At 45.3% G+C, this 22,450-nt stretch overlaps 8 protein-coding genes across 8 annotated transcripts; 6 read left to right on the forward strand and 2 right to left on the reverse strand.

Moving 5' to 3' along the window:
* Positions 1 to 116: 116 nt before the first annotated feature.
* On the forward strand, positions 117 to 404 carry I203_101814 (uncharacterized protein; the record flags this gene model as incomplete). The annotated part of the gene is made up of 1 exon (XM_019150629.1): positions 117 to 404. The coding sequence occupies one exon, from the start codon at positions 117 to 119 to the stop codon at positions 402 to 404; it is 288 nt and encodes a 95-aa protein (XP_019000222.1).
* A 307-nt stretch (positions 405 to 711) lies between these two features.
* I203_101815 (uncharacterized protein) lies at positions 712 to 1,696 on the forward strand (the record flags this gene model as incomplete). The annotated part of the gene is made up of 5 exons (XM_019150630.1): positions 712 to 843; positions 897 to 978; positions 1,039 to 1,164; positions 1,294 to 1,472; positions 1,604 to 1,696. 5 exons carry the CDS (start codon positions 712 to 714, stop codon positions 1,694 to 1,696), a joined length of 612 nt encoding a protein of 203 aa, XP_019000223.1.
* Positions 1,697 to 1,913: 217 nt separating this feature from the next.
* On the reverse strand, positions 1,914 to 4,590 carry I203_101816 (uncharacterized protein; the record flags this gene model as incomplete). Its single annotated transcript, XM_019150631.1, has 14 exons — positions 1,914 to 2,445; positions 2,539 to 2,721; positions 2,817 to 2,973; positions 3,082 to 3,124; positions 3,193 to 3,339; positions 3,441 to 3,569; positions 3,635 to 3,641; positions 3,720 to 3,841; positions 3,962 to 4,028; positions 4,103 to 4,203; positions 4,264 to 4,294; positions 4,356 to 4,387; positions 4,446 to 4,475; positions 4,558 to 4,590. 14 exons carry the CDS (start codon positions 4,588 to 4,590, stop codon positions 1,914 to 1,916), a joined length of 1,614 nt encoding a protein of 537 aa, XP_019000224.1.
* An 846-nt stretch (positions 4,591 to 5,436) lies between these two features.
* On the reverse strand, positions 5,437 to 8,342 carry I203_101817 (CTP synthase; the record flags this gene model as incomplete). Its single annotated transcript, XM_019150632.1, has 12 exons — positions 5,437 to 5,762; positions 5,952 to 6,254; positions 6,312 to 6,469; positions 6,540 to 6,628; positions 6,693 to 6,825; positions 6,935 to 7,188; positions 7,256 to 7,450; positions 7,546 to 7,680; positions 7,770 to 7,906; positions 8,046 to 8,153; positions 8,216 to 8,238; positions 8,305 to 8,342. The coding sequence occupies 12 exons, from the start codon at positions 8,340 to 8,342 to the stop codon at positions 5,437 to 5,439; spliced, it is 1,899 nt and encodes a 632-aa protein (XP_019000225.1).
* Positions 8,343 to 9,885: 1,543 nt separating this feature from the next.
* I203_101818 (phosphopyruvate hydratase) lies at positions 9,886 to 12,229 on the forward strand (the record flags this gene model as incomplete). The annotated part of the gene is made up of 11 exons (XM_019150633.1): positions 9,886 to 9,918; positions 10,296 to 10,419; positions 10,495 to 10,587; positions 10,654 to 10,850; positions 10,907 to 11,141; positions 11,201 to 11,376; positions 11,437 to 11,682; positions 11,742 to 11,779; positions 11,842 to 11,946; positions 12,011 to 12,054; positions 12,120 to 12,229. 11 exons carry the CDS (start codon positions 9,886 to 9,888, stop codon positions 12,227 to 12,229), a joined length of 1,401 nt encoding a protein of 466 aa, XP_019000226.1.
* Positions 12,230 to 12,615: 386 nt separating this feature from the next.
* On the forward strand, positions 12,616 to 14,716 carry I203_101819 (uncharacterized protein; the record flags this gene model as incomplete). The annotated part of the gene is made up of 7 exons (XM_019150634.1): positions 12,616 to 12,687; positions 12,754 to 12,809; positions 12,891 to 13,261; positions 13,357 to 13,427; positions 13,522 to 13,758; positions 13,840 to 14,254; positions 14,460 to 14,716. 7 exons carry the CDS (start codon positions 12,616 to 12,618, stop codon positions 14,714 to 14,716), a joined length of 1,479 nt encoding a protein of 492 aa, XP_019000227.1.
* A 515-nt stretch (positions 14,717 to 15,231) lies between these two features.
* On the forward strand, positions 15,232 to 16,586 carry I203_101820 (uncharacterized protein; the record flags this gene model as incomplete). Its single annotated transcript, XM_019150635.1, has 2 exons — positions 15,232 to 16,237; positions 16,360 to 16,586. The coding sequence occupies 2 exons, from the start codon at positions 15,232 to 15,234 to the stop codon at positions 16,584 to 16,586; spliced, it is 1,233 nt and encodes a 410-aa protein (XP_019000228.1).
* Positions 16,587 to 17,394: 808 nt separating this feature from the next.
* Positions 17,395 to 22,440, forward strand: I203_101821 (uncharacterized protein; the record flags this gene model as incomplete). Its single annotated transcript, XM_019150636.1, has 27 exons — positions 17,395 to 18,425; positions 18,502 to 18,634; positions 18,728 to 18,790; positions 18,869 to 18,886; positions 18,958 to 19,065; positions 19,140 to 19,293; positions 19,355 to 19,431; positions 19,497 to 19,514; positions 19,572 to 19,597; positions 19,659 to 19,685; positions 19,764 to 20,000; positions 20,066 to 20,090; positions 20,145 to 20,236; positions 20,290 to 20,315; positions 20,373 to 20,499; positions 20,579 to 20,647; positions 20,701 to 20,747; positions 20,823 to 20,878; positions 20,946 to 21,073; positions 21,149 to 21,219; positions 21,289 to 21,508; positions 21,569 to 21,599; positions 21,715 to 21,936; positions 22,021 to 22,070; positions 22,137 to 22,193; positions 22,266 to 22,285; positions 22,382 to 22,440. The coding sequence occupies 27 exons, from the start codon at positions 17,395 to 17,397 to the stop codon at positions 22,438 to 22,440; spliced, it is 3,192 nt and encodes a 1,063-aa protein (XP_019000229.1).
* Positions 22,441 to 22,450: the final 10 nt, after the last annotated feature.

Consider the following 22,450-nt stretch of genomic DNA (forward strand, 5'->3'; position numbering starts at 1 on the left):
TCGGTATTAATCGCTATTATGGGTGGTATCATGAAATCGGCGATCTTGAGCTTGCGGAGAAGAAGCTGGAAGAAGAGCTCAAACTCTGGGCAGAAAAGTACAAGCGTCCTCTGGTGATGTGTGAATATGGAGCAGACACTCTAGCTGGATTGCACACGCATCCAGCTCAACCTTGGTCAGAGGAATACCAATCCGAGTTCTACACTATGTATCATCGTGTCATTGACAAGATCGAGGCAATCGTAGGGGAGCAAGTTTGGGTTTTTGCCGACTTAAGTACGGGACCTGGTGTCATCCGAGTTGATGGCAATAAGAAGGGGATATTCACTCGGGACAGGAAACCCAAATTGACGGCTCATACACTGAGAAAGAGGTGGGGTGGATTGTGGGAGGAAACGGAATGATTCTTCGGATCATTCGAACAGCTAGCTGTCTGCCTGTATGTATGTTATCTAAGCTTTTGTATATACGAGATGTGACGTAACGAGCTATGTGGAGGGAAGGTGTGTCTTGGCTTGTGAACGATAATCTCTGTACTCGTACTCTGATGCACCGCTTCACCCTGTCTCATCATCGCCTCTTCACATCTCATTCATATACATACACATCTATAGACATATACATATAAGAACACATCCTTATATATCTATATCCCCACGTCTCTTCTGTCACCGTTGGATACTACAACCTACTCGCATCGATAATCGAACAATGGGATTCTTCACCGCATCTGCACCAGCTCAACTACACCCCGTCAGCCCTCCACTGGGCTTACACCCAAACTACTTTGCTAAACAGCCTACTACGCTCGTACTGAGGGAAAAGGTATTCAGCTGGAGTGGCGTGAGTGAATATCCATAGCATCCTAATCGCACTGACTTATCATGCCATCGCAGGATGACTTCTCAGTTAAAGACACGAATGGATTCACCGTGGTCAAATGTCATGGTCAAGCTATATCATTCCGAGATCGTAAAGGTGATTCATCGTCCTTCCGCTCGCCTGGGAAGTGTCATCTCTAATCTGTTTGCCCTCCAGTCATCAACGATCCCAATGGGAACTTTTTATTTGGATTACGAAACAAACTGCTGTCCATCCACAAGACGTTTATCGGGGAGACCCAAGATGAGAGGGAGTTGTTCAGGATAAAGAAGAGGATGAGCTGTGAGTGGAATACACTTCCGATATATTAGCGATCGCATTATCATGTCATCCATCTTGACCTGATTATCACTGTTCCAGTCTATGAGATGACATGCAGCTGACCTTTTCCTGTGTTCTACCTACTTCTAGTTGGCTCAAAGATGGAAGCTACCTTTACCAACCCCGCTACCAACCAGCCCATCACTCTGCTCCTCAAAGGTGACTTCTGGGGTGGCTCGGCTGATATATCTATAGAGAATGGACCGGTTGTAGCTCAGATCTCTAGACAGGTATTCAACATGAGAGAGATCTTCACGGATCAACAGACAGTGAGTCGTCTTCATCCTTGATATCCCTCTCTCATCCCTCCCGAGTCCTTATATCCACCCCGAATCATGATGACCGAGAGGACTACCGGCAGATTGCATACTGAGCTGATCACCCTTCATTCCGAATTTAGTACTTTGTGACTGTTGCTCCTGGTGTGGATCTAGCGTTGATTGCTGCAATCTGCATATGTTTCGATGAAGCTAAGAATGAGAATAGTGGTTAAATGGAGAAGAGACAAGGTGGGGAAAACAAGGAAACGAGCGGAATCATATTGTGAATTGTATTAGAATATATCCATGTACTATATTAGATCGTTAGCTCATATACATTTCCAAGCTGTATGACGTATATGCTGTGTGAATACCAGATTCATCCGTTATCTGTAATATCTATTTATCTATTGTGTATTGATGATTGCCCGATAACCATTCAATTGAACCCTAATACAGCTTAGGATTACCAGGTAGACCCTCCTCACCATGATACGAATCCGGCTGATTATGATCATATCCTCTCGATCTTTGGGAGTGAGAAACCCCTTCCCATCCTCTCTGTCCCTGTCTCCGACCCATCTCTCGAGTAATGGTATCAGCAGGATACCCCTGAGTAGGTCTGGCTTCAGGCCACTGCACATTTGCTTGATTCGAGTGAGACCAATCATTCGCGGATGAGGTGTACTGATGGGTCCCGGTGGGATGAGCAGATGGGAAAACTTCTTGTCCTTGAGGAGTGTACTGAGGGTTACCCTCCTGTAAACGTTGATACGACTCGGTAGATCTCAAGGTAGGGGTCATATGACCACTGGATGATCTCCTGCTTTGTTGATGCTGTTGGCGGGGTGGTGGAGAAGACGTGAAGCCACCTCGTTGGTCTGTTGAATCGGAATCGGGCTTCTGCTTGTTTGCATATCCAGTTTTCAAGTTGGATAATTCTTGAGGTCGATCTTCGTCTACGATCGTATCAGGCATGAATCTACAACCATCGGATCAAAAATGAGTCAGTCTGGTCAATCTTCCAGTCGAAGAGGCGCTGCACAAATAATTTCGCAATGAGATGCCAACTAACGTCCTCTGTAGCTTTGTGCTACTCGAATGAGTACCCGGTTTGCCTCTTATATAATCCACTAAGAATTTGCACGCAAGATAGATCTCCCTACCGAAATCTGCCAGATTGATCGTGTCCCATATAGCTTGTAAATACGTTTTGAAAGAGGTACGACGTTGATAAGGGTTCTTCAACGGGTCGGTGCTGGAAGATCGAAGATCCACGGGTTAGTCTCGAAAGGAAAGTCTGTGATCTCGATCACGTACGAACGTATGAGAGAGGGAGGTTGGGGTACTTACTAGTCAGTCCAATTGTAGGCCCAACCCATGTAAATACTGAAGAAGACCATTTCAACACACGTACACAGAGCTGCTAGACCGTTGGAGACGTTGGTAGCTGTCCATAACGCAGTACCTTTGATGACCCCATGGCTCTGCAGGATCGAGAACAAAAAGGCTGAGTGGTGGCAAAGGAGGGGAAAACTGTTGGTCAGCAGATGAACAGCATGGCGGTATAGACCGCGTTCCTTGTATAAATGAGATAGACGTGATTTTCGAAACTCACATTGATAGAAAGTGAAGAAGACAATCAGTTTGATTGCCAGAAACTGCCCAACCCCACGATCTCAGCTTGTATATACTTTTCATTGCAGAAAGGTGAGTTTTCCAGACTCACCTTGTTCAACGGTTTGCGACCTTTCAACTCGTCTTTACAGAGAACATAAAATACCACCAGTCCGTACAGAGCTACCGAGATGGAGACAAAGTCCACGGCGTCAAGGTATACCTCGGCGTAATGGACAGAATATTCTTCGGGGCAAAGCTACAATTCATGACGAAAATGAGAATCAGTTGTCAGGATTGGAACAGTGTGCGATGTGTGGGATAAGTGCCGACCCATGCGATGGATTGATCCAAACTTACGACTCCGTAATATTGACATATGATCCCGATGATAGATATCAGAGGTCTCAGTATAACATACTGCATGACGCTGAAACTCAACGCATGCCAAAAATATGGTTTGGAAGCTCTGAATCGAAGAAAGTTAAACTGGACACCAGGTGGTTGTCAGCTCAGCTGATACCTCGAATTCGCACAGAGAAGTGCTGGCTTACAGGAAATCTAGCGAGACGTCAGAAAGTAGCGTCAATGTCTTATCGATGTATAAATGAGAAGGTGAAGAGTAATAGGTTGACTCACGGGAACTTCTTCTTATCCTTCTCTGCCAAAGCTGTCTTGATTTGCTGGTCTGTTGTACCCATTGAAACAAGCTCCATGAGTAGCATCAAGAAAGCAGATAATGTGACGGCTTCGTAGGCGGTCTGCATTGAGAGGGGATGAACATCAGTATTTGTCGGCTGTAGGGTATCGCAGGAGGTCCTCAAGTCTTATGGCCAAAATATGGGACAGAAAAGTGTCGATACATGTATCATAGAACTTACCTCTGCTAAGATGTAATATTCATATTCCCTATAGTACCTATACGAGAAGAATGAAACGATCGAATAGCTACGGCAAACCCCGAAAAGAGTTAGACGAGGGAACATACGATGTCATAGAGATAAAGAGGATGAGAAACTTACACAGCAGGCATCAGCAATACCCTCATGACTTGCCTCTGAGCGGGAGGATGCTGATATCGTATCGCGTGCATCGTGAGATTGAACAGCGTTATCAATGTTGTCTATACGTATGGTTCTAGTCAGTCAGGAAGCGAGTTTTAGATCAGAAGAGAACAACTTACAAGAGCTGCACATCCTCCTGCTACTGCCCATCTGTTATCATCCGAATAATCAGTTCATATACATCCCTTTCCTTGTCTACGACCCAGCTCACCCTATACGATGGGCATCCCAATGTATACCGTCCTACACGTCAATCATCACTTAGCTTACGATACTCAAGCGCGGTGAGAATTTGACTTACAGGACTGAAAAATACGTCTTCGTCTGTATCCTATGTCATGACCGCAGATTTATTGTCAACTGTAGATCGATTGGAGCACCATCGTTGTCAAGGAACCGTCTGCTGGACTCACAGTTATATTAGAGTTAGTCGTAGGACAGGACATCCTCAAAACCTCCGATTCGAGATTGTATCCCTCTATCTACCAGTTGTTGACCTGAGATTGTGCGTATCTACGTTCAAATGAATGCTGATTTCATCAAATCGATTTTATCCAACTCTTAATTTGACTTGTCCGACAAAGTCTTGATGTATATATATATGATGTCCACCCAAAGGCCTTTTTTCGTTAAATTCTTGACTCCTATACACAGATGCAGCAAGTTGATGCGAAGATCAAGAAGATGATGTAGATCTGGCAGTCGGTTCGAGTTGTTGAATAAAGCGTAATGTTCTTCTCCCCTCTCTATGTCTGTGTCATGAACGCGTATGATTGTTTTCTTTTCTCTTTGTGTGCTGTGTTCACAGTAAATTACTTCGGGCCCCGCAGCAGTAGGCAGTAGCAGTCTATTTATAACTTGATGAAGATGCTATATGGTGTACAACAGAGATTGTTCGACGATGAGCTTGACAAGAGATAGTACCGAGCTGTGACTGTATATCGAACAGATGGGTCCAGTGAGCAAAGGAACAAGGACATGAAACACTATCGTTGTAGTTGACTTGGTTGTCTATTCCGGGTGTAATGCCAAGACAATCAATCCACTTTCACTCTCGCAGTCCTCACATTCTTACATTTCGTGCACAGCAGAACCTGCAGCGATGATCGTGTCACATCAAATAAGATAAGATGCATGCTTACAGATGGATGACATTGAATCAAGTAACAGAACAGTGCATTCTACTCTATGTAAAGAGGACAGACCAAGCAAAGACCAAATGGATATATGAATTATATCAACTCGACAAGTATCTATCTAACACTTGATCACCAACAATATCACGATGAGACCTAAGCATCACCATTGATGGCGACACCTTCCAACTGCTCCTCTCTCTGTTGCAAGTCACCGTCCACTTCCCCTCTGACTCTAATCACACCTTCTATCGATTGTTTCTTCCCTTTAGCCTGTTCGGTGTAAGCTTCACTTTCAGGAACAACCTTGCTCTCCTCTGGGTGCGGGTCGACATAGCCACCATTCTCGTTCTGACCAATCTGCTCTGTCAGCACGTTCGCACCACAAGCAGCAGCGATGAGACCGAGGAAAGGCGGCGATGGGTTGAGTGGTCGGGAGCAGAATTCAGGATGAGCTTGGAGAGCGACGAAGTATGGGTGGTCTGGAGGGTTTATCAATTGAATTAGCGAACTGCAGACGTTTCCCGACGCTCATAGATCTCTATCACCCCGTCTGCCCATCACTCCACCTCTTTGGTCATCCACATCTACAAGCGTCACCGTTCGTCCCGCTTGAACTAGCCCGATTTTCTTTCACCGAAAGGTCACATAGGATGAAACCATAAACTCACCATCTAATTCCAGCATCTGCATCCTCTCTCCTCTTTCATCCTTTCCGACAAATCTCAAGCCCTTCTTCGATTCCAGCTGCTCCACGTATTTAGGTTCCACCTCGTACCTATGTCTGTGCCTTTCCCATGCGACCTGGTTCGAGCCGTACAATCGTCGGAGTTTCGATGACTCGGTGTGGTCCTGGAAGATAGTAGGTCGCAGACCTAATCGCATCGTTCCTCCCATGTGAGTCTTGGAGATCTCAGGCATGAAACAAATGACGGGATGAGGGGTGTCGGGAGCCAATTCTGCAGAGTTGGCTCCTATATTATTGAATCAGCATTGACAGGCATATAGAAGAAATGTCTGTGTGTGCTCACCTTCCAGCCCACAAACGTTTCTAGCCCACTCAATGACAGCTACCTGGAAACCGAGACAGATACCCAAAAATGGCACATGTTGTTCTCTGGCCCATTTCACAGCTGAGATCATACCCTCCGTACCACGATGACCGAATCCACCAGGTACGATGATACCTCTGACCGATGACAACACCTGGTCAGCTTATATCCTGCTGCGTGGCAAAGAGGAGAGGCTAGCTAACTCACTTGGCTGAACAAAGGGCAGACCAGGCATCATGGAATTTCACGGGATTGGATATTTGAGTATGAGGTTCGAGGTCAGATGAGTGAACCCACTGAACCGCATGTTAGCAAAAAACCACGTCGTACATGTACTAGGCAGGGAATGGTGTGACTCACCTGTAACTCAAGCTTTCGACCACATCGCATCGAAGCATGTTCCAAAGCTTTCACAACTGACATATACGAATCTTCGAGAGTAGTGTATTTACCGACAAGAACGATAGAGACGGTATCGAAGAGTCTCTCCTGGCTGTAAACACATCGCAGGTCAGTATTAACCATGTGTATTTAGTCGCATGGGTTCGTATTGAGGAGAGATGAGAAGTGGGAGTCGGAAAGGCAAAAAATAGCTAACTCACCCAACAGTCAAAGCTTTCCATCTACCCATGAATTCCTCACCCTTCTTCTTGAACTTATCATTGATTGTCACTTCACCGAGGTTCAATCGTTTCTTGAGGAAATCCAACATGCCTTGCTGTTGAAGTAACAGTGGAACGTGGTAGGTAGAGGACACGTTGTGTACACCTAAAACTTGTTTGGGCGATACGTGACAGAACATGGACACTTTCTCCATCGTTGCGGTGAGAAGGGTATCGGTACATCTACATGCGATCTTTCCGTACAGATTCAGCATACACAGGCATGAGAAAATCATAAGCATCGAAGAAGACTGATCTCACCAAATCAGGCAACAAACCCAATCCTCTCAAATCCCTCACACCAGCTTGAGTAGGTTTGGTCTTCTGTTCACCTCCTACGACAGGTATCAAGGAGACATAGATCAAAGCGAAGTTGTCGTGGCCGACTCGGAATTGGAATTGTCGCATCGCTTCTACGAATGGCATGGATTCGATATCTCCGACCGTACCACCGAGCTGTAGGCCAGGTAGACAGAATCAGCTTTTTGGAAATTTGCAGTGGTTACGGATAGCTTGCTGGAAATGATCATGATAGGAAAGCATGAACTCACCTCGATGATACAGACGTCAGGTTCCTCCCCAGTTCCATCCACTGGTATCTTTGATACTCTTTCAATCCAATCTTGAATGGCGTTGGTGAGATGGGGAATGATTTGTACGGTTTTCCCGAGGTAGTCTCCTTTTCTCTATACATCCCAAAAGACAGGTCATCAGCTATGTTCACTAGGCCGAGCATACATCATAGTTAGAGGTTGAATCAAAATGGTGCGCTCACCTCTCGATCAATCACGTGTGAATAGACCTTTCCGGTCGTTACATTATTATCCTTATTCAACGACACGTCCAGGTATCTCTCGTAATTTCCCAAATCCAAATCTGTTTCACCCCCATCGTTGAGGACGTACACTTCACCTATATTCGATGGGATACATCGGTCAGCTATGTAGCGGCCTTCTACAGATAACAACAGCCATGTAATCCGTCTACTTCTCTCCTGCAGTTTCCTTTCGTCTCCAAAATCTAACTTCAACAACATAGAAATTTGACTCACCATGTTCCGTTGGGGCCATGGTACCAGCATCTATGTTCATATAAGGATCAATCTTAATAGCTGTCACTTTCAATCCAGCAGCCTTGAGTGTAAGACCAGTACTCGAGGCTATTTGCGTATATTTTATCAGTACTGGAACGGCCAGTCATGTTTGGACTGTGATTACTCACCGATGACACCCTTTCCGATACCGCTGCAGGAATGTTCACGTGTTCAGCTTTCGCCAGCTACAGTAACTAAACTTCAGAAGCAGACTCACGAGATGACACCTCCACAGACTAAGATGTATTTGACCATTTTGAGGGATTGCTCTTTCTATCTATCTAATTCAGGAAGAAAAGCTGTAGATCAAACAGGCTTTGTACGCGACAAAACTCCTTGCTGTTCAAACGGGTATTCGCGTTCTGGGCAGGACCTGCTAAGCGTGTTGCGAGGATAAGAGTAGACCGGGTAGATGTGTACAGAGAATAGGGTAGCAGAAGAAAGACTGAAGAGAGAGATGTTGAGATGTAAACTTCATCTTGGGCTTCGCGTAGACTGAACAATTTTCAACTTTTATAGAAAGGAAACATGGAAAGCGGACATCACCGACAGTTGATTGTATGAAAAGCGGAATCAAATTACCACGATAACCTGTGACTCGAAGTGATCTTGGACCAAAGTGGCAGTGAGAGGCAGGCCAAAGTAAATAGGAAAGTGTGTCGTTCGTTGCATTGCAGTATGAAAGCACTGTGGAGACACTGGCCTGCCTCTGATCAATCTTCCGATAGTATTAACGATCAGAAGAACACTGTTGATAGGTGTTGGGAAGTCAAATTCAATCAAATCGATCAGGCAAAACCTCTCGACGCATGGTGACACGGCAAAGCCGAAACGGCAATCCAGTGATCATTGATTACTATGCGACTAATTATCTGGGCCAGATATCGCCCTGCCTTTTGATGAAAGAGAACAAGGAAGTACATCTCACATCATATCACAGTAATTGATCATGACATCGACCTATCATTAGACCTCGACTATGTCATCAGCATCTCAGCGGTAATAATGGCAGAACTAGTGACACGGCAATCTGAACCTGACCAAACTAAGCTATCGGACAGATCGAGACCTATCAGTGTATGCGGATGTCACGGAGGCCACGATCCGTTTGAACTGATCTGGATGTGGATCACCAGGAATCAACTAACATCGCTGGCCATTCAACTAAATTCAGACATCCGGATCAAAACGGAAAAGTCAAGATTGTCGAAATATGACACATATCAAAAACAGAACAGGTCTTTTGGTTCAATATGAAGAATCCAGTCTGTAAATAACGTACAACAATGAGACAGGGATGAACAGGCCGGGTCTGCCTGCCGATCAGGTATCAGGCCCATTTCCCCGGCTGAACAATCAGCCGTCATTCCTGTTTCTGCTACTTCCCCCCGGATCGTCCAGATCTGATTGAGAGAGATAAACAAAGGGTCTCCACATTTTTATCGATTTTATCTTTACACGGAGGTCCGATAAGAGGAGAAAGAATGATCAGATAGGTTTAAAACGAGTAAACTACCGGCGGTATCGTCTGGGGTCGGGATTATCAGGTGTAAAACCGAGAAAGCGGTCAACTCCGCTGTGCAGGGTAGGCTCACCGTTTGCATGCCTATTAGGTGTTTTCCCACGTGTTTTGCGTCATTCATTCCCTTGTCCGAGTTGGTCCCCAATTCCTCATATGGTTCCGTCATTCCCACATCAATTGGATCCACACATTCCCTCATTTTCCTTCATCTTCTTCTCTCATTCCACTCCCCTCATCTTCAGCAGACAAGCAACAAAAACAAAGACAACAACAACAATGTCCACCGTCACCAAAGTACACGCCAGACAAGTGAGTACACACACGTACAGATTCACAGATGAGACAATCAACAAGGATATTAGGATGTTAGCTGACATGGAACGTATAAACGTTTATGATAGATCTTCGACTCAAGAGATAAGTCTTCACTCCTTCATCTCTATGCTATTCTTCACTTCCATGCAATCTCTCCCCTCACCATGCGTGACCTCTACCTTACTCCAATCGCCTCCCTTTACTTCCTTGTTACTCGACCACTCCTACCCTTCCATCTCTCCTCTTCTTTCGTTTCTTTCTTCCTTTTGTTTCTCCACTTTGATCTCGTATCTCATATTCTCGACTTCATAGACTTTGCAATATGGCTTGAAGTCACACTTGTATTCTCAGAATGACAATGCTGACGTTAGCCCTTTCCTCCTCCCCATCGCCCCTTCTCTTCCTTGCATTACCATATCTCGCATCTATCTTCTGTTGATGGATTGACGATCATACGTAACCCTACCGTTGAGGTCGATGTCCACACCGAAAAAGGTAGGTCACTTTCTTTTGAAGTTGATTGTGATCGAGAACTCACAGCTGATATCCATCTCTTCACTGCGATCTCAGGCCGATTCAGAGCCCAAGTTCCATCCGGTGCTTCTACCGGTGCTCACGAGGCCATTGAATTGAGAGACAAAGGGTCAGACTACGTCGGTAAAGGTAAGCTCCTCGCGTATCTTGCGAATGACTGAGCTACCGGCTTACACAGATATATCCTTGTGTTAGGTGTCCTCAAAGCCGTCAAGAACGTCAACGAAGTCATCGCTCCCGCTCTTATCGATGCCAAGATCCCTGTCACATCCCAAAAGGAAATCGACGACTTCCTCATCAAACTTGACGGTACCGACAACAAGGGTAAATTAGGTGCCAACGCCATCCTCGGTGTTTCCATGGCCGTTTCTGAAGCTGGTGCCGCTGATCAGGTGAGCTGCATTTTCACTTATTCAGGCGATTCTAGCTGACAGCGATATGATCACAGGGTAAACCTCTCTACGCTTACCTTGCCGGTCTTGCTGGTGTCTCCGAGCCTTACGTTCTCCCCACCCCCGCTTTCAACGTTATCAACGGTGGTTCTCACGCCGGTAACGCCCTTGCTTTCCAAGAATTCATGCTTCTCCCCACCGGTGCTTCTTCCTTCACCGAAGCCTTGAAGATGGGTTCTGAAACCTACCACACCCTCAAGAAGGTCATCACCAAGAAATACGGTATTGATGGTGGGTTGAGCAGTCCTTGACTCTTACCGACAAATCACAACTGACGATGATATGCATAGCCGCCAATGTCGGTGACGAAGGTGGTTTCGCCCCTAACGTCTCTGGTGCTGAGGAATCCCTTGACCTCCTTACCGAAGCTATCAAGCAAGCTGGTTACACCGGTAAAGTCCAAATCGGTCTTGATGTCGCTTCTTCCGAATTCTACAAGGAGGGTAAATACGATCTTGACTTCAAGGTAAGCCCATCCTTCTCAAATCCGATACAAATCAGCTAACATGTGATGTCTTCATGGTAGAACCCCAACTCTGACTCCTCCAAATGGCTCTCGGGTAAAGAACTCGCCGACCTCTACAACTCCTACGTCGACAAATACGATATCATCTCAATCGAAGACCCCTTCGACCAAGATGATTTCGACGCCTGGACCCACTTCACCACCACTTCCAAGATCCAAATCGTCGGTGATGACTTGCTCGTCACCAACCCTCAGAGAATCAAGACTGCCATCGAGAAGAAGGCCTGTAACGCTCTTTTGCTCAAGGTGAGTACGAAATCCTAACATATATCAGGTGTTAGGCTTACCTGCTTGTTACGTTATAGATTAACCAAATCGGTACCATCTCTGAATCCATCCAAGCGTGAGCTTCAGATACTCTTTCTTTTTCGATGCTCTCGCAGATTAGCTGATTCACCACTGTAGCGTTCAACTCTCTCAATCTAACGGTTGGGCTGTCATGACCTCTCACCGATCTGGTGAAACCGAGTCCACCTACATTGCTGATCTCGCCGTTGCTCTCAAGACCGGGTAAGTCTCGCTCATCTGACGCTGTCAAGATCTTGTGCTGACTGTCGGAGCTCATGTCATACAGTGAAATCAAGACTGGTGCTCCTTGTCGATCCGAACGAGTTGCTAGTGAGTAGTTGAGTGTCACAGCTTTATGCTGTACATAAGCTAATATCCGTCATTCTTTTCCTCAGAATACAACCAACTCCTCCGAATCGAAGAAGAACTCGGTGATAAAGCCATCTACGCTGGTTCCAAAGGTTTGAGCAAGGGTACCACTGCCCCTGAACTCAAGGACAACTAAGCGGATTTGATAGTTAAATTGTGGAGATTTTCGTATGACAGTGGAAGGTAGTTTTTTTTTTTAAAAAAAAACGTGAAAAGATGTAAAGACAGGATAAACGATGATAACATGCATGCATGATTAGTTTCTGTCAAGGACGATGTGACTCTTCCATGGATCAATCGTGATCTTCTGCAGCCGAGTTCATGCATTTCTGAGCCAAGTCGCAATGTAGTAAATCCATAGTTAATGCTGATGTTCATCTTCAAATCGATTGAGGATCACTGTGTTTTCCTCCACCTTCGCGTCGCTCATTTTCATCTTTCCATTTGTCCACTTGTTCGACTTTCACTGTTCTCCTTCTGCTCATTTTCAAGCATCAAACATCACAATCACAGTTGAGAACGATGGTCTCGGAAGATCAGCAGAAGGTTGCTACTCGTAAGCTGACTCAATGGATAGAAAACGATAATAGGATTGTAAGCCGTTCTCTTCCCCTCTGACCGTCCGTTCTTCGAACAAACCAGCTGATATTTCTCGTATAGGTCACATATAGAGATATAAGTAGAGAAGTGGGATGTCATGTGAATACAGCCAAGAAGTGCGTACTGCCTCTTCACCACCATAATCACTCTTGGGTCGACGCCAATCTATACTGATGTTTGACGATTATCTATTTAAGTTTGTTGTTATCCCATTACAACTCCAACCCTTCTCTCTCGCCGACCTACCTTCTTACCGGTCCGTTATTATCCACATCGACCATCAATCAGACTCAATTGCACTCCCTCACACAGATCCATGGAAGCTCCACACAGAGAGTGAGGATAGTAGATATGGACGAGATGTCAGAAGGAGATCGTAATTCAGAGGACGAAGATGATGATGATGAGAAAGAGGTGGGGAATGATAATGGAGCGGAAGATGGGTTAGTGGGTGATTTGAAGTTGCCAGTACCTGGGACAGTCAAGGATGATGAGGAGATGGGAGCGCTGGAGGGGGAAGAGGTAAAGAGGTGGGGGTTGGTGTTGGTTGGGAAAGATGGGTTGGAAGGTGAGTAATAGTTGTTGGTTCTTGTCAATGTCCCTCGTACTATAACATGATGGCAGGTAAACTCGTGCTGACGGAAAACGCATTGGACAATGCAGAAAAGAAGAAATTGTTCGAGCAAGATACTTTGAACGTGCACATCCATTCACTTGCACCTGCACCTATCAACGTGAGCACAATGAGATCACATTCACGCCGCAATCGCAGCTGGCATTGTCTAGTCGCAGTTGCTCTTTAGACTGACTCTTATACTTGATGCACAGGACCCAGCACAGTATCTAATACCCAACCTCACACTCCGAGAACATAAGAACTACCACAACCCCCAGATATACGGCACCATCTCTGGAGAGGCATTCAGACCTACTATACCAGCTGTGGTTGAGAAGAAAGCTATGAAAGATGGTGGGATCGATTGGAGCTCTAAAAAGATTGTGGGAGGAGGTAAGAAGGAGGAGGTGAAGAAGAAGGAGGAGCCACAGAAAGAGGAAACGAGAATGGTCAGTTGTTCTTGGAAAGGGTGATCCGTGAGAATACTGGTCGTTGGGTGCAACTGACTAGTCGATATTCTTTTTGTCCAGGTCGATACCAAGAAACCCTCATCATCCACTGCTACCAAGGTCACGTCAAAACCTGCTTCTACTAGACCCACTCCTGCTCCCGCGTCCACACAAGGTAGTATATCCGGAAAGAAAAAACGAGTGATTAATTCCGATACAGAGGAAGATGAACCCGCTCGTCCCCCCAAGACGGCTACCCCTGCTGCTGGCGGAAGCAAAAAGGTGGACCCTACCTCATCGATGATCCGAGCGGACGACCAAAGAGCGATGGAAGCTATGATGTCGATGGATATGGATATAGATATGGAGTTGTCCGATAATGAGGTGGAAGTCAAGAAAGAACCTGACACGGTCATCACCACGGAAAGTAGGAAGGTTAGGAAGAAGAGAAGGGTCAAGAAGAGTAAGACGGTAGAAGACAAGAAAGGTAGAATGGGTGAGTGCGATCAATCTACCACGGTCGGAGATCTGGAGGGTTATCTGGAGGGTTATCGGGAGTCTATACCTCTCATAACAATGTTTTTCACCTTTGCTCAATACTCAAGCCCAATACCTGATCCGAACGAAATACCATTCCCTCCATTACCTCCATCCATGTCTCGTTGCAATATTCACGCTGACATCTCTCTCTTCAAATGTAGTTACCAAAGACTACTCGACGGACGAGTCCTACACTGCTTCTGAGACTGACGAACCAGCACCTTCTACAAAAGCGAAATCTAGACCTGCACCTACAACAAAGCCTCAGATCATCAAGCGAGAATCAACCTCGTCGATTGGTAGCGGTACGACTAAAACCCCCGCTAGTTCTGGATCGCACCCGCCTGTTAAGAAAGCAACGGGCGGAGGGACGGCGAAAGGTCAAAGTACGTTGAAAGGCTTTTTCACCAAGAAGTAGTAGGTGCTTGAGGGAGGGATGAAGAGTTGCGTAGTCATTTACCATATAACATGTAATTTGTTACTCAGTGGAGGAGGGAAGTGACTGTCAATTAGAAGAAACTCAATGTTAACCCTCATGATGATGACGTATCGTACACGGTAGCAGAATGGAGGTACCACAAAGGATTTTCTAGAACGACTGCCATCGAGTCGATTTCAGAAACCCTCTTCAGATGAGATATCCTTTCACGTCACATCATCGCAATACCTGGCACTGTCGGAGTTACACAATGTGAAGTTTTTAGCATCAGCAGGGAGTTCTGACCACTTTGATCACTGCATAAGAGGCTGAGAAGATTATTCGCCACTATGTGATTCCTCTTCCCCTTCTGAACCACTGTCTTGTTGAATACTTACAAAATACTAACTACTCAAAATTCTGAGTGAAATCTCACAACATCGTGCCCCGTCATTGCTCTTCCTCGTCAATAGATCCAAACTTGAAGCACGCATACACATCTCACCTCCTTAGATATGGCAGCCAATCTTCCTCCAGGATTACTGGAACAAATCCTCCGACAGCGTGCTGCCCAAGCAGCGTCAGCGGGAAGTACTCAACCAAGTTACGCATCAACCTTTGGTGGTGGTCCAAGGACTGTACCATTATCGTCATTGTTTGGTAACAATGCAGGAACCCAACCATCAGTCCCGCTATCTTCTTTGTTTGGCCAACCTCAACCCCGGCCTCAACAAGCATTTAGTACTTACGGTGGTCTGCCTACAGGTACAGGTATTCCCTCATCCTACCTCAATAGTACCAATACCAACAATCCATTCTACAGACCTGGTTCTGGATTTGGTTATGGGTATCCGCCCCCACCGCCTTCGGTCCCATCAAATATCTCATACGGAAGGAATGGCCAGAGATTCGATCCTTCTCAAGGTTTTCCACCACCAGATTGGTTCATCAACGATACTAACAATACTCCCAGCAGAACTGGCTGGGGAAATATTGGTACTGGTGGTATAAACACTGGATTCGGCACCAGCACCAACGCTAATTCGCCTCATAGTGCCTATTGGAGTTCGGCATTACCACCTACCGTATCCCGTCTTCAGAATGGTCCCACGACCATCGGAGGGGCATTTCAGAGTTATATTTCGGAATTGAAGAAAGATGCGATAGGTACTCTGAAAGGGAGTGAACAGGTTATAAGCCAGAAATCACAATCACAAGAGAAATTGAGTCAATACATCTCTGAAACAACGACGAATATCATGAGTGCACTGAGTAGGAATGCTAATGTCGGTGGAGGTGCTGTTTTGAAAGCTTTGAGGGAGTTGGAAGAGGTTAGACAAAAGCAAGATCTAGTTAGTGGAGAAATTGCGAATGAACGCAACGTAAAGACCCAAGCGATAAGCAGGGTCAATGAGCTGCTCAGTACAGAGGTGGAATTTACCAAAGGAGAACTGAGTAAGGAAGAAGCTTTGAAGAGAAGTAGAGAATGGGGTAGTACGTATTTAGGTAGAAATACCAATGGTAAGTCTTTTGACTGTATTATGATGGTCTTCCCGGGATATGATCTGTCAATATTCAACCCTCATTTTCGAGCCTTTGATTCTCAACTTTTTCATGTTGACATGACTTGCTATGTGTCTTAGGCGTAACATGGTCAACATGGGATGATTATCTTACTTCGGCAACAGGAACGAGATCCCAATTGAACCCATTCTTGAAAAGGAATGAGTTGCGAAATCAAGCTCAACAACAGCAGACACAAGGATCGGGATCTTCGTTCTTCGGTAATGGCAACGGTAGTAATCCATTTTCGAGGTTTTTCAATAGGTCTAATCCTACACAAGCTCAAAGTGGTTATAGTGGGTTATGAAAGAACCTGCCGTAAAAGATACTCTCTGGAGATGAGACTCTTGGCGGTAGTGTCTATCCGAGATTCTTCGAATGGAGAAGAGCTTTTGATGTGGTATCACCTTGCCTCATCATGGTATTTCACATTCATTGGTGGATGTGGATGATCAGACAAGATATCATTGGATCTGCGAGTAGATCATTATGTGTCGTCCTATGATATGCGCTGATGCCATGTAGAGGATAGCCATGAATCTTGGCCTTTTGAAATGTAATTCTTTGATTTTATGCAGCGTGAATAGAGGTGGTCGATTTTACAGAGAATCCGGAGGTGACTCGGGGAAAGAGTGATGACCAGACGTGCGATGAGTTGAATCGGTAGGAATGCACTTCTATGGTTAGATCTTGACATGAGATGCTTTCCTCATCGCCGGCAATGTTGAAAGCTGTGCTGGCTATCTGCTCGATAAGGTTAGATATCTTCAGTTGAGCATCATCGTTGCATCGCCTTGTCGTTTTCCATTCTTTTGTATGGTACTGTAGCCACTCTCACGCGTCATATTCCAGTATACGAGTAAGATCAAAAAGTTGATTTTCAGGGTTCACATGGAGATTACATTTACCCCGCCTCACTTGATCGATTGATGAAACCAGGAAGAGGGGGAGAAGAGGTCAGTGCACAATTATAATTATACCAGATACCACTAGTACATACATCCATCGATAGCAATGTATCATTCATAGATCTGCATTTTAGCTGTATACATACTCTGATTCTCACCATCTTGTCACTACCACGCACTCAATACACCACTTCGAGTACTACGACCATGAACCCAGGCGATATATACACCCCGCCGCATGGCCGACAGCAGCAGCAGCAGCAGCAGCAGCAGCAGCAGCAACAACAACAAGGAGGAGGATACACTTCACCAACTCATCAGACTCATTCTCAAGGTCAACCATTCCCTTCTTATCCTCCCACCTACCAGCAACAGCAGCAACAATCACCGTACCGTGCACCACCATCACACCATTACCCATCCGATCCAAACCCACAGTACTCTTCACCAATGACCAACCCATACGATACACCACCACCTCTCCATCAATCGCACTCATCCCCTCCCCCTCAGATCTTTCCCAATTCTCAATCACAACCATACGGTGATCCCTTCAACCCGACTGTACCTACCCAACAAGGGAATCAAGGATGGGCAGAACCGCAGGGGAGTAGACACCATGCTTCTCAACCCCTTTCACCGAGTCACCATCATCAATCAATCGTTGGTGGTGCTCCAAGATACTCTTTACCCGTTCAACAACAGCCTTACGGCTCCCCTTCACCTGTACCTGTACCTATCAGCCCACCAGGTGGAAGAACGAGATTCGATTCAAATCTATCATTTCACTCTTCGGCACCTCTATCATCTTACGATAATAGGTTATCTTCCCCACCTCCATTACTACCCCACGACTCATCTTCCTCGTCCATGGCAAATCTCGCGGCACTGGCGCATCACCCGTCCTATGCTCCGCATGGGTATGGTAACCACGTAGCTGGCGCACAAGATGACGATATAAACGATTCTGCACCTCTGTTATCACACGCTGCACCTGATACGAGATTTGGTATTCCCTCGCAGAATCAATCAAGATATCAATTATCGGATAATGGACCATCGCAAGCTGATGGAGGAGATGTGGGGATGCTACCTGGACGATGGGTTGACAATGAACAGCAAAGGAATGGATATTCGATACCGCCCCAGCAAGGACAGGATGATGAAGAGGTGAATGTGCACTATGGTCCACTGCCTATCAGGGTGGTGAGGAGGAATAGGACACAGAAAAGGGTACAGTGAGTGTCACCAATTTCTTTTGCACCGTTAAAATCGACGTGCAACTGATATATATATATATATTTAATAATATAGATTATTCCGAGGACACTTGGTGTTGGATATAGACGTACCTACAATGTTATTGGATCAATGTCCGATAAGAGAGGGAAATGAGTTTACAAAGATGAGATATACGGCTGTTACTTGTGATCCCAATGATTTTGTCGTGGGTGCAACGTCTGAATCTATCCTTTTTTGGTTGAAACAACTAGTATCGTGTAGGACACTAGCTGAAAATTGCTGTTTTGAATGAATGTAGGAAGATAAGTATACACTTCGTCAGAGATTGTATGATCCGCCTAGGCAGACTGAGCTGTTCATTGTGAGTCCTCTTTTTCAATTTCAGGAACTTGGCTTATAGAAGCTGATTTTGCATCTTAATTGATCTGGCCCTGCATAGGTCATCACGATGTACAACGTAAGTCTAATAGCTTAAGCCTCTCTGTCTGCAATCATGACCATCCGCTGAATAATTGTCTCTGTGTTTAGGAAGATGACGTCCTGTTCTGTCGAACAATGAGAGGTATCATGCAGAATATCGCACATTTGTGTACCAGGAATAAGAGTAAGACTTGGGGGCAGGACGGGTGGAAGAAGGTGAGCCGATTTTCGCTTTGCAGCTCCCAACAAGAGCGATGACTGATTACCACTCCGTATGATCCGACAACCAGGTTGTTGTGTGTGTTGTAGCAGATGGACGATTGAAAATCAACCCACGTACAAGATCGGTGTTGGCTGCTCTAGGTGTATACCAAGATGGAGTGGGTAAGAACGTGGTCAATGGCAAACCCGTGACAGCACATTTGTATGAATATACCACTCAACGTGAGCTAAATCCTCCTAATTGGCTGCAGGCATGCAAGCTGACAAGAATAATGAAAATCAGTATCGATAACGTCTAATGGGAAGATTGGACCGGGTGGATCGAACACTGTTCCTATACAGATGATATTTTGCATGAAGGTGAGCTATACTGAGGATATAGCAAAAACGATGCACTGTAGCTCATGCATACGTGCAACATGTAGGAAAAGAATCAGAAGAAGGTAAGCTGTCATATTGAAGGAGAAGCGGTGACCAAGCTGATAAGTGTTCGTCGGCAGATTAACAGTCATAGATGGTTCTTCAAGTGAGATATTCTACCCTCTTTACTGAATGCAGTGAGAAACAAGCTGACACATGACGAACAGTGCTTTCGGAGCTTGTTTGAAACCAAAGTGAGCATAGCAGGAATTTAGCTGGTATTATACCGTGAACTGCTCAGCTGATATGCCGGATGCGTTTTTGACTTTCAGCGTCTGTGTCCTTTTGGATGTCGGTACTCAACCAGGCCCAGACTCCATCTACCATCTCTGGAAAGCGTTCGACATCAACTCGTCAGTCGGAGGAGCATGTGGAGAGATCGTAGCTTTGAAAGGGATGTTCTGGAAGAATCTCTTGAACCCTCTGGTCGCCGCTCAGAATTTCGAGTATAAAATGTCGAACATCTTGGACAAACCACTGGAGAGTATCTTCGGGTACATCACTGTGCTGTGAGTGGGCTGCTCTTGCCGTGGTGGGCGAAACATCTAAAAGCTGACATCATGATGATGATTAGGCCGGGAGCTTTCTCAGCCTATCGGGTAAGCTCTCGATCGTTATGTATCGTCGACTGAAGCTCATAATTCTATGTTCAGTATATTGCCCTGCTTAATGATGATCATGGGAATGGACCTTTGAAGCAGTATTTCATCGGTGAGACGATGCATGGTGCAGGTGCAGGTATCTTGTGAGCTATTTTGTTATTTTTTAGGATGATCTATCAGCTAACATCTTGGCCAGTTCCGCAAATATGTATCTCGCCGAAGGTGAGTTGCTATATGCTCGATGAGATGAAATGCAGCTGACTCTTTCACCTTTACTAGATCGTATCTTATGCTGGGAATTGGTCAGCAAGAGAGAATGTAAATGGAAATTACATTATGTCAAATCGGCATACGCTATCACAGATGTACCCGATACCGTGCCGGAGTTGGTCTCTCAGAGAAGAAGGTAAGTTTGTTACTCTGTTGTGAACGGGCGAAGTCGAATGCATGATCAGATAGCTGACGTTCAGTTGGTATATCGATAGATGGTTGAATGGTTCTTTTTTCGCTGCTATACATTCGATCGTACACTTCGGGTATCTCTATAGGTCGTCGTGCGTTAGCTGTTTCGTGGTGTGAGGACAAGATTAGCTGATATCATCAACAGGCATACCTTCACAAGAAAACTTTTCCTTCATGTCGAATTGGTGTATCGTGAGTCTAGCTAAATCGCTGTATATTTTTGAATATTAAGCTGACGAGTGCGTTTTGTTTTTGCTTTTCCTATAGAGACCTTGAGCATGATCTTCGCTTGGTTCGCTCTGGGAAACTTCTACATCGCCTTTGTAAGTTCATCATACCCATCAGCTATTATTTCGTTGTCCTGATGCTGTAGCTGACCAAATTTTCCAGTTCGTTTTGACAAGTTCTCTTAACTCACTCGGATCAGCCTGGAAATATGTCAATACGCCCTTACATTACTTATATATCGCTTTGCTACTGTGGTGTTTCTTGTTGGCTTTGGGTAATAGACCTGCAGGGTGAGTCTGCTATAAGGAACGTCCACTATGAAAGTGTAATCAGCTGATCATTTCACCATCCATTAATGTGAACAGGTCCAGAGTCGGTTATACGAGTAGTATGGTTGGGTTCGCTTTAATCACAGTCTATATGCTATTCGCAGCTAGTAAGTCCCATGCACCTCATGACTCTGTCTTGACACTCATTAGCTGATATTTTTGTCCACCTGTTATAGTCTACCTAGCAGTGAGAGGAATTCAGAGTATAACTGCCGATGGATCGATCAGCGCGGATGATATTTTTGGCAACAAGATATTCAGGAATATTGTCGTGTCTCTCGCTGCGACATACGGTCTATACATTGTCTCATCGCTCTTGGCATTGGAACCTTGGCATATGCTCACTTCCTTCTTGCAATACTTGTTGCTGGCTCCTAGTTATGTCAATGTGCTAAAGTAAGTGATCATTCTATGAGAAAGGGAGGTCAGCTTATGGTATGGTTGGTGCTGATATAGCGTATATGCATTCTGTAATGTGCATGATGTTGTGAGTATCCATCCGATTCATCTCCATGCCATATGTATTATTGGCTCCTTGATCTGTCACCGTGATGACAACAACGTACTACATGCTGATACATTCTTCCTTCCCTTGTCTATAGTCTTGGGGTACAAAGGGTTCCGATAAGGTATCCGAGGACCTGGGAGTCGTCAAATCTGATTCGAAAGATGAAGTAACAGTGGACGTTCCGGTAGAACAACAAGATTTGAACGCGGTGTACGCATCAGAATTGAGAGTATTAGCTACAAAAGCTCCGAAACAGGTGAAAGTCGTCTCGGATGATCAGAAGCAGGAGGACTATTATAAGAATGTTAGGACGAATGTGAGTCTGCAGTACATTAGGAAACCCCGTGGATACATGTAATGATAAGAGGGTGGAATGTACTGACATACCCTTGTCCCACAGGTGCTATTAGCTTGGACCATGTCCAATGGGGCTCTGGCAGCTGCTATTTTGTAAGTACAACGGTCAGAGTGCTTGTAATGAATATTGATGATTGACTGATTCGACATGAATTACAGACAAACGAGTGGTGGAGATAGTGCTTTGGCAACTACATATATGGGTATCCTTTTATAGTGAGTTGGCCAAGCAGCTGATCGATCAAACTCACTATAAATTTGACTGACGCACATTATCTATGTATTCAGTACCGTAGCTGGTCTCGCTTGTAAGTTTTCAATTCCTCTGCATGCCTCAGCCGATCGAGATACTCGATGGAACTACATGAGACTATCATTGCTGATTTACCTGGCACCCTTCGCAGTCTTCCGATTTGTTGGTTCTACATCGTACCTCATTGTAAGATTGTTTGCTGGTGAATAAGGGTGTGCAA

Source organism: Kwoniella mangroviensis (genome assembly GCF_000507465.2).
Source record: "Kwoniella mangroviensis CBS 8507 chromosome 1 map unlocalized Ctg01, whole genome shotgun sequence".
In the NCBI taxonomy this organism is placed as follows: domain Eukaryota; kingdom Fungi; phylum Basidiomycota; class Tremellomycetes; order Tremellales; family Cryptococcaceae; genus Kwoniella; species Kwoniella mangrovensis.